This window comes from Metopolophium dirhodum, chromosome 1 (assembly GCF_019925205.1).
Source record: "Metopolophium dirhodum isolate CAU chromosome 1, ASM1992520v1, whole genome shotgun sequence".
Lineage (NCBI taxonomy): Eukaryota > Metazoa > Arthropoda > Insecta > Hemiptera > Aphididae > Metopolophium > Metopolophium dirhodum.
The window spans coordinates 60,728,944-60,740,576 of NC_083560.1; the positions used below are offsets into that span (position 1 = coordinate 60,728,944).

Sequence of the window (11,633 nt, forward strand, 5' to 3'; positions counted from 1 at the left end):
ATCACTTGTTTGTTATCAGGCGTATATTACGGTTGATTGTTTATTATTATTTTTCTGGCCAAAAGTAGAAATAACTTTTTTAATTATGATGAAAACCTAATGCTTGAATGATTTTTTAATTAAATTTATTCAATTGAGTACATTTTGCGAACCACTGTCTGAATAATAATAATTATCTATAACTTGACAAGTTTTGGCCAAAAATGTTTTTTTTACTTCAGTTTCATTGAGTATAGATTTATCCTTATACAGTACGCATCACGAAAACGTGCGGATGACCGCCGCGCGCCCAGTGGCAATTTCTCGTTGGTGGTGGCCAAACTGTTTCGCGCCAAATATAAAATTTAAAACTCGTATTTTTATATTAATAAATTATGTGTATGTATTTAATGATATTAAAAAAAAACACAATTTACAGTACACAATAAAAACGTGAATTAATTAAAAAGAATAAAAATAGTTATAATAATAATAATAATAATAATAATAATACTATTAATGTATAAAAAATGTACAATATATTTTATAATAAAAAAAAATATATCGTCAAAGGTGGTCTTTGTAAATTGTAGGTATGCACAGCTAAATTCACAATAGATTACAGTACCGAACGCGCCAAGAGTCAACAAAAGACAGGGACATTTTTAAAGGTTCAGGTTAGTTGTTTTTTTCAAAACGTATAGTACCCGTCGCGCCAGTGGCGCGCACCTGTGATGGATCAAATATTGAGGCCCACTGGTTTACTGAAAAACCGACACACGGCGCGCTGCGGTCATCCGCACGTTTTCGTGATGCGTACTGTAGGGTAGCAAAACCATTTAAATAATTCATTAAATATAGTATGAATAATGTATAATGAATAAATAGATATATTTTATACTATATCAGACGAACTCGATAGCTGAAACGCGCCATCTATCTTGACTAGGTGGAAACATGAAGTGGGCCGGTCTATTGGTCTATTATCAAGGTCTATGATAATATTATAAGTGACCCCTGAGTATCATGACCCACACTGCTTACTTCACCTGTTATCCATGGGTTAGGTTACCTATACCGTTTATTGTTGTTGAAATACCTCGTGATTATGTCATGATCCTAACCTTAAACTACTAGACGTAACTTCCAGACTCCGATGGTTGGGTGCTACGACTGACCGCTGGAACTACAATACTGCATCCTTAGGTACATTCATTAGTATATGGTCTATAGTGGTATATCCTGTTGTCTTGTACTCCACCTCAACAACGATTAACACTGAAAATGAGTTTCTTCCGCAAGCTATTCGGACGCAAGAAAAAAGAAATAAAAGAACCGCCACAGTCGACCGAAGTCGATGCGATGGAAAAATTACGATCAACTGAACAGTTGTTGAGGGATAAAAGTGAAGCCTTGAAAATAAATATTGAAACAGAGCAATCTACAGTAAAAGAGAATGTTATAAAAAATAAACAAGGTAAATATTATAGCTTACTTGAAATACATATGTAATAATTATTTCACTAATTAATTTAACATTTTTAATTTTTTTTATTGCAGTTGCGTTGAATGCGTTAAATCGTAAGAAGCGTTACGAGCAACAGTTATCCCGGAATGACAGTATGTTATTAAGTGTCATTAAACAACAGTTGGCTTTGGAAAATGCAAACACAAACAACATTGCGCTTGATTTAATGAGTTCGTCTTCATACGCTGTTAAAATGGCGAATCAAAATGTGTAAGTGTTATTAATTTTAGATTTTTTTTCTGATTGGATTTTGATCCAGTATTTATTGTTTGATTTTGTATGTAAACTATAATAACAAATACTTTCTTATTTTAATTTCAAATATGCATTAAATATTATGACCTTCATATTATTGGAACATAATCAAAGTACTTGAAAAAGTTAAAAAAAAATATGTTCTAGGTATAAATGCATTAATAATCACTAATCAGTTATAGAATGTGGTTATTTACAATAGATTTGTAATCCTAAGTTCAAACAGTATATACTTTTATTAAAATCACTGGCAATACCACATTTATAATTTTATCGCCTAGAGGAAAAATCATTTTGCCGGCCACCTAGCCCATGCTCACCATAATTTTCAGCTCATTTAAATGACTTACAACATTTTTTTAAACAGTTTATAATATATTTAATACAGTTATGTATACTCGTATATTAGTTATTAATTTTTCAGTCTGTACAAGTATAATAATTCTTAGAAAAAAGTTTAAAATATTACTCATTAGTGAAAACTCTGTAACTAGAAAAAAACACAATAAAACAAATTTAAAGTTTATGCTGAGATGGTTGAGTGGCGAATTCAAAATTAAGATTAGCTAGTATAAAAAATTAAAAATCAAATAAAAATTTGATTAGGTATTTAATATTTAAATTTGAATATAACATGAATAACACAAGGTCTGACTTAATAGATGCTACCTAGGCGCGCTCATAGATATGTCAAAAATTACTATTTACCATTATAACCAATTTAATTTCAGAATAGTTATATGTTATATTATAAGTAACATGGAAAACTAGGAAAGTTAATTAATATTTTTAACTTGCCAAGTTAAGTTAATATGGATAAATTTAAGTTATTTATTTTTTTACTTTTAGAAGTTAAATGTTCAATAAAAAAAGTAACGTTCAACTAGTAAGTTAATATTCAGTCACCAATTTTATTACTCAATATTTACAATCTATGACTAAGTAAAAAGAGCACATTTTATAAATGTAATAATATGAAAACAAAAATGTATAGAAAAAAAATTACATGTAATAGGTACCTAATTATAAAAAAAATAACAGAAAAAGATATCAACCAAATATAGAATCCTATCAACAGAAGTTGTTAATAAGTTAATTATTTGAGAGAGCAAGGCATCAACGTCTCTTCAAATGTCTAACTGAGTGATCTAATAGTGTTTTGTTGAGAGATTTAATATTAATGTTTATGTGTGTGATTGTAATTTTCTATGGAAATTTACACAAGCATCAAACACTTCAACGGCCAACCATTTTGTATTTACAATACATATAAAATTACAATAATTTATAAATAATATTTCTGATTATTCATAAATACTTTTTACAAAACAAAATTTATTTTAAATTTAAAGGTTCATTTGTAAAAATAAATAAACTTAACTTGACTATAAAATAATTTAGCTTATTACCTAGTAATTGCATAGACAAAAATTAAACTCATTAAGTAGCAAATTACTTATTAAAAAAATAACTTAGTTTAGAAAAAAAACTTTTTAACGAGTTAATATCAAGCCTTGGTAGTATGTGTTTACATACTTTAAAGTTAGGACTTATATTACTTTAATAATATTGACTAATAACATTAATTTAATACAACTGTATATTTTATAAATTTATTAGTCCTTAGTCACTAACGCTTAGTGCATAGTTATTAAATAAATGGTTGTTCTACATTATATTAAAAATATTTAATTCGCTTAAAAGAAAAATAAATTTTATTTCTTCTTACAGCAACATAGATGATATTCATAATATGATTGATGATATAGCAACGTCAAATGATTTAACTCAAGATATTACAGAAGCCATTTGTAATCCAACTAGATTGGAAACTGATGAAGATGTGGTAAGAAGAGTTATTTTTGCTTAAAGATCATATAATAATATTTTGAATAGATACTTAAATATTTTTTGCTAAATAAATAATAATAATAATAAAAATATTAATAGTACTTTTTATAACATTTATAGTATATTTTAGAACTTTTACATTAAAAAGAAGAATGTTATAATAAATTATCTTACAGGAATTACGAGCTAATTTTAGCTATAAATTATGTTTTCATTAGCAAGCACACGATATTGTACTTATTGTACATTTTATATTCTGAGCTAGGCGTTTATTGTATTGGTTTTACAATGATGTGTGTTTTATTATTGTCATGTATTATGTATACACGATAACTAGTCGAAATTATGATTAGGTTTTCAATTTCAGTATATTTTCTGATGGGAAAGTGAATCTAGTTGATGCTATTGAGAGGTCAAAATTGAAAATTCTACAAAAGGTACTAATATAGCGTCGGTAAAAAAAAAAAAAAAATTAAGGAATGCTATTATTATAAAACATCAAGGCTGAGTAGTGAGCAAGTTAATAATTTTTTTTTAACTCAGATTAGTTAAGTTAATATGCACCAACAACAAAAAGTTTAAAGTTAAAAGTTAATTTAACTATAGGTTAACTCAGTTAAGTTAAAAGTTAATATACACTTTTTGTTAACTTTAATTAAGTTAAAAAAAAGTTGATTTGTTTATACAATGCTTGCGTATTTAATTTTTTTCCAACTCAAAATTAAATTACAGACTATAGTGCTTATACTTTATACAGTATTTTTTATATAAGTTAGATTCTATTGACATACATTTTTAACTTAACATATCAAGCATTATTGCAATACAGTTTACTTATTAGGGGAGGCCTTTCTGCCAATGCTCTAAAACCTTTACTAATACAACAAAGACAAATTGTTGGAATATGTCTACAGAACCCTACTCTTGAAGGTTAAACAAGTCAAAACTTAAAATAATTTAATGTATTACCTGTAGATTTACTGTTTAAAAAACTGACATTTTATGGGTAAGTAAAAATATAAATAATTGGAGAACTATAAATAATGAAAAAACAAAAAAGAAACATTTAGCATACAATGTTAAAGTGATATATTTAACAAAATCTTTTGGTCAAAAATTCATGGACTACCTGGGTCTTACATATTTTAATTCATAGCCTGTTATTAATAAAAAGAATGTAACAGACAAACATAAAAATGTTGCCTTGTAAAACATATAATAATGCAATATAGTTAATATAAAAAAATAAAAAAAATAAAAAGCTGTTTCATCTCAGTACAATAACATTTGTCATTGAGATTGACCACCTCATAACTATGATCCAGTACTTTGCCACCTGGGCCTGACCACGCTGGCTGACAGGCAAGTTCAAACAAACCTATCATTTTTGTCAAATCTCATTGTTGGTCAAATCGACTTACCTGTTCTATTAAACATGCTTAATTTTAGAATCCCAGTTTTTAATTCTTTAAGTGTCTTCTCCTTTCTTATCCGCTTTTGTTCTGTGAATTATTTTCGAAACAGTCTTATATCACAAATTGTGGGATTAGCGATCGAAGATCCGTCGTTTCTATTGGAGGACTAAACCAGTTCCTATTTTTGTAAAGTTTTTCATTATATTGTTGTTATAATTTATACTGTCTTACTTACTTAACTTTAAGATTCATATCTAAATTTGTATTGGGCTTGTCCTGTTTCATATAAATAAATAAATAAGCACTAAATATAATTTATCTGATTACCATGTTAATATTAAATTGTATTTTACTTATGTAATATTGTAATTTAATACATCCAACTTTATCTCTATTCGGTTATTATTAGTACAATACAAACTGCATTTAAAGTATTTAAAAATGTAGTTATAGATGACTATTTAATAAATAAATTGAACTATTATTTATATTATAGGAAGAATTACAACAGGAATTAGAAAATCTTGAATTAGAAAAATTGGATGGACAAGCAATGAATCCGGTGCAAGCTACAAATTATCCAATACCAGTTATGCCAATAACCAAAAGTATTATTATTTGAAATTATTATACTAAATATTATTTATTTTAATTCAACTTTTTTTTTTTTTTAGAAAATATAACCAGACAAAAGAATTCCATTATGACATAAAATAGTTATTTTATAGGTCTTCAAAACAATTTTCAAATAAAGTATGGATACATAATATTTGTAATGAGTTTAACATTGTGGCTTATAATTTAAACATTTTTTTTTTGCTAATAAACTAATAAATAATACAAAATCAATTTTGGATTCAATTATTTAAAATACAGTTATCAATAAATATGAACTAATATTATATTTTTGTTCGTATTAATAAATGTATTGCTTTTATTTCTACAAGTATTTTGTTTGTACATTTTGCAATCAAATATAATATTTATTGGTGCCGGAGACACCAGCTGGACTGATAATTGAACATCTTAAAAAACAGGATTCTTAGGCATCATTATATAATCCATGGGTTTTTAACAATTATTTAACAGGTAAGTCAATATTACATTAACCATAATACTTACCACGGGCTGATCCCACGTGTACCCCACGTGCAGTAGCAAGTATTATCTATGGACCACGTGGGAGGGCATGGTACTCTAGGGGTTGGGCAGGATAGTTTGACCACCAACATAAGGACAGGCTACAACACGTTTGAGCATCTTACAGTGGTGGTTTTCACATTTAATTTTACATGAGGCGGAAAAATATTAAATGGTAAATACATTATTACTCTAACACAGCCCACAGGAACAAAAATGTTTAAATGGTATTGAGTTATCAACATGGAGCGGGAAGATTAGCCAGTTATGATAAAAACTATTCTGTGGCTCTGTGCCATAGAGTAACTTACTCTGTGTTCTGTGCTAAGCATGGGCTAAGATATAATGGACTTTACGAGCTTACATGTGCGTGCGTAGACGCACCTCGCATGCACAAACTTAGGCGACGGCGGCTACCGCCTCTGTCGATCTCAGCGCTTTAGCGGGGGCGGCACCGGGCGCGTAAGTTACGTTACAGCGACGCGCAGCCGTTCTCGCGTTCGTAGGTACAACTGTACAAGTTTTGTACAAAAAAATAATATTCAATATTGTTGTTTATTAAACTTATATTCTAAAGCATTATACGAGTACCTATATAAATTAAAATTAAAAATTAAAGTATACGATTAAAATTTTAAAATTCAAAATAGTACAAAATACTAATATAAAGAAACATATATTTTTTATTTTCCTGAAAATTACAAGTGAAGCGGCGCCTCACTTGCCTCACCCCCAAAACCGCCACTGGCATCTTATCCCAAATTGCGAAACGTTTAGGCAGTATATGGAAATGTGTTGTACCTTGTTTTGTCGGGGCTACCCAATGGTGGTTTTTGCTCTTTAGTGTCCTTCGGTGCAGCACGTTTGCGCAATTTTTACCTGTTTAGTATTCAAAATCCACACAACGTTTGGGCACTATTTATCCCTAAAAAGATACCATGTTTGGGCACTAAAATGTAAAATGTATATAAAATATGTACATACATGTATAGGTAATATATATATATATACAAATATACATATATATCAAAATAATATAGGTAACATATATAGGTAAGTATATACTGTATATCTGTATATACCTTTAATCCAGCGCGACGGTAGTAACGCGAAGCTAAGTAAAAATAAAAGCGGAGCGGTCACTACCGTAGTGCATTACACGAGCACGGTAATATAATAACCACATTCGGGACTTCCTACGATAATAAATATTAGTAGAAAGCGATAAAATGCGTAATCACAGACGTTATCGAAAATATCGAAGATCTATTTATCTGTAATTTCCAAAGTTGTATTAATAGTGTAACAAAATGCAATAGGTACCTATCCATATTTATTTCACCATAAGTCCATATCAGACAATCAGTCCGTAGTCGCTTGTCGAGTGTGTAGTGCTAAAGTAAATATTCTTACCATGAACTCCATAGATGATATATTTCATATTTGTGACAAAACGAGGAAAACGATGTGTTCTGATACAGGGATATAAGCTAAGTAAAAATAAACAATTGAAGGAATGAACTTTTAACTTCAGATGTACAAATAAAAATGTAACGTAACAGCAATCATTGGTGAGCAACTTGATTTAATAATTTTACAAAAAAATGATCACAATCATCCGGCCACTTCTGAAAATATTTTAAATCGACAAAAAATAATGTCTACACTTAAACGAAAGGCCATTGATGATGTGTTTACTAAACCAAATAAAATAATCAGAAAAGTACTTAAAGATCAAACTACTGTTAATAGAAGTCATTCAGATGTGCGTTTATTTAGGAAATCTATGTATGAAGCTAAGCGAAAACTAATATTAACTATTCCTACATCAATAGACGAGGCTAAGCATCAACTGTTTTCAAATAAAAACGATATCATTGTTAATAAAAGCGAACAATTATGTTTTATGTAAAATAATGAAAGCATACCAATATTCACTTCTTATACAAATTTAGTTATGTTGTGTGAAGTACGTGAAATTTTTGCTTATGGTACTTTTACATATTGTCCGTCATATTCTTATCAACTTTATACAATCCACAAATTACAAAACAATTATTATCTGCCTTTGATTTATTGTTTTTTAAATTCGAAATCAACTAATAAATATAAGGAAATGTGGACATTAATTAAAGAACTTTGTAAAAAAATAATTAACAAAGAAATACAAATTAACAAAATACATTTGAATTTTGAAAAAAGTGCACATATTGATTAAAGAATCGTTTCCAACTGTACACATTATTGCGTGCCAATTTCATTTGGGTCAAAGCTGGTATCGTAAAATCCAATCAAATAATTATTTACTTAATCACTATAAAAATAATACGGAAATAGGGTTATGGCTAAAATATTTTTTGGTCTAGCATTTTTACCACCTAAACAAGATGATGATGGTTTTGATGAGCTCATTTCTATAGCTCCTACAGATAACCATACGTTTACTGATTATATTTTAGAAAATTATATTAACAAAGAGTCTCAATTTCCACCAAATATTTGGACAGAAACTCCCATAAATAATACTAGGACAACCAGCGGACCCGAAGCTTTCCATAAACAACATTTCAATGCACAATGTTACCATCCGCATCCAAAAATACACCATGTAGTAGACGTTCTAACTAACATTCAGTCAGAAACTGCATTAAAAATAAATAGTATAAAAAAAAAATCAATTCAATTACACTAGAAAAGAAGCTGAACTTAAAAGGAAATTTTTGATTGATAATTGGAATGCTTGTGACAAAGGATACATAACACTAATTGAATACTTAAAAATTATGGGAATTCATTATCAAGAAAATAAAATATAAATATTATAATTTACACAATATATTATTTATTTTTTTTTTATATAAAACTTGATACCTTCATTATTTTGATTAATATAATATTACTATTTTTTTTTAACAAGAGTATAAATAACTTACGTATTTTATAACACTTTATACCTACATTATTATTTATTTTAGTTGTACTTATATTATTTTGATTATTTTACAAAAATAAATAGTAACTTACACTTTATAAAACTTGTTACCCATATTATTTTGATATACATAAAGGTATATACATTTTACATTTTAATGCCCAAACTTGGTATCTTTTTGGGATATAGAGTGCCCAAACGTTGTGTGGATTTTGAATACTAAACAGGTAAAAATGCACCGGCGGACACTAAAGGGCAACAACCACCATTGGGTAGCCCCGACAAAACAAGGTACAACACATTTCGGTAATCTCAGGTAGTCCTAAAACCATGGGAGAAACGGAACTGGGAAAGACCCATGGGCTGATTGGGAAACACGTAGGTCACTTTTTATGAACGCTGGGAACACCCATGTTGCTCATCGTGACAAACAGGTTTTGCATCGGCGGGAACGGGTCGGTCGACAACTGCAACAAATTCCTGATAACGATGTCGGGAAAACACAGTCGAGGAAACACACGGGCAAAACCTAAGAACCGGGGAATAGACCAACAACAATCGGCACACCAACGAAAACCCCTCCCGAATAGTGGATGACAGAAATCAACGGTGAAACAATGCGGGTAAGCCCATTAACAAACAACAATCTCAAATGCTGACAACGGATAGGACCAAAATACTACAACTCACAGTCAATACCAAAAGGATGCGTCGCGAAGTCAAAGTAACGAGACGCATGCCTAACACAACGCCCGAAAGAATCTAGAGGTAACTTCACCACGCTAGTGAACGGAGGTCCATAAAGGTGTCTCCACAGGTGTCAATGTCACTCCAATGCTATAGTAAATAGGGTAGTAGACAAACACCAAGTGTTGCTGACGTTGGAGTCGTTGAAACTGATAAAAATGACAATTACGTCACACGACCAAAAACCCAGTCGGAGTAGGGAATTTAAATCAAGTCATGAAGCGAAGGAAATCAACACCATGGATTCGAAGGACAATAAAAAGACTGAGACACGAGTGAAAGTAGTAGACGGACCCTTAAGTGGTAAAGTACGGCAACGCTGGAAGAAACCCTAAGGTTCGCACGCGCCGGTGGTGGTACACACACAAAGTATATATCCCAAAAGGGTCTCACAACGAAAAAAACGGACGTGACTCCCTGTCAAGATAAAAGTAACTCTACCACGATCCACCCGAGTGACGTACAACGGTGAACAGAGTTTCAGCAGAACAAGGACCAGTGTTGGGAAAAGATAACCAAAAAATCATATGGATAAGATAAAATGGAACATCATTTTTTTTTATCTAGATAAAGATAAAAATATACATACATTTATCTATATAAAAAAATAGATAATTTTTTTTAAAATTGTATTATAAATAATGTAGTTTATTAGTAATTACTAATTAGATAATATTTATTAATTATTAAATCCTCAATGTCATTTCTCAACTAAAATAATATACAATTTAAATTTTTAATACAACTTGAATAAAAATAAAATAACAAAATAAAACTGACAATATTTCAGTAAACATATCTTTTTTTTTAACTATAATAATATTGGAATTTGGAATCACTACTAGGTTCTCGTAAATTATTGGCTATTTCAGTATTTAAAAATATTCTTATTATTAAATTATAATATATCTTGATAAATTACCACAGATAACCATTACATTTATCTAGATGATTCCCAACACTGACTAGGAGTGAAAGAAAACCAACATCTCGCGAAACAACATGGACTATACCAGCGAAACGGGAAAACCAACCACACCAGATGATTTAGTTTATAATAAGCAGACTGGACCGAGCCACAGACATACGGGCTGGGAAAAACCCAAATATCATCCTCGGGGTTTTTCCAAAATGACTCAAGCGAAAACAACCAAGTTGAACCACTACGGGTTTTTCCCAAACTCAACATGCGGGCTAGGTTTGGACTTTACCAACTGGGCCTAACAGTGATGGGAATTTCCATTTAGTATTAGGACCCTCACTCCTGATTTGGAAGATAGTCGGAAAACTCTTGAGAACGCTGTCCCTACTCCACGTGTTAGTCTTCCAGTTAAATTGCAAATTCACAGATTCCCGATCCCGAATGACTCGTTGTAGAAATTTTGATTGATAACCTGTTTATTAATCAGACTCTTCAGGTCATTGACTGCAACGAGACATTGTTACAAAATGTTAACCAAAAATTGAATGCCGTATATATAGTGCTTGTTCATACGAACCATAAAAATACAAATATTTTAGAACAGTCCATTGCAATAAACAATAACGGAACCATACTAAAACCAAGAAATCTTAAAATGAGAAACTCCCAACTATATAAAATCCATTGACAAAGACCTCATCGTAGAACTATCCACAAGAACTTTTATTACATCAGGGAAAATAGTAGACACAATCTGGCTGGAAGCAGCCTTAAAGTGATAAGCCGTGACATTCAGTGGGGCAAATCAAGAGGACATTGAGTTGTTTTAAGAACAATGCGAATTTGCAATTATGTGCGCCAACG

The 11,633-nt window shown here is 30.2% G+C and overlaps 1 protein-coding gene across 1 annotated transcript; it reads left to right on the forward strand.

Annotated features, from left to right (window-relative positions):
• Nucleotides 1–1,263: 1,263 nt before the first annotated feature.
• LOC132933650 (charged multivesicular body protein 4c-like) lies at nucleotides 1,264–5,740 on the forward strand. The gene is made up of 5 exons (XM_060999915.1): nucleotides 1,264–1,456; nucleotides 1,540–1,717; nucleotides 3,494–3,608; nucleotides 5,525–5,636; nucleotides 5,703–5,740. The coding sequence occupies exons 1-5, from the start codon at nucleotides 1,264–1,266 to the stop codon at nucleotides 5,738–5,740; spliced, it is 636 nt and encodes a 211-aa protein (XP_060855898.1).
• The last annotated feature ends 5,893 nt before the right edge of the window (nucleotides 5,741–11,633 follow it).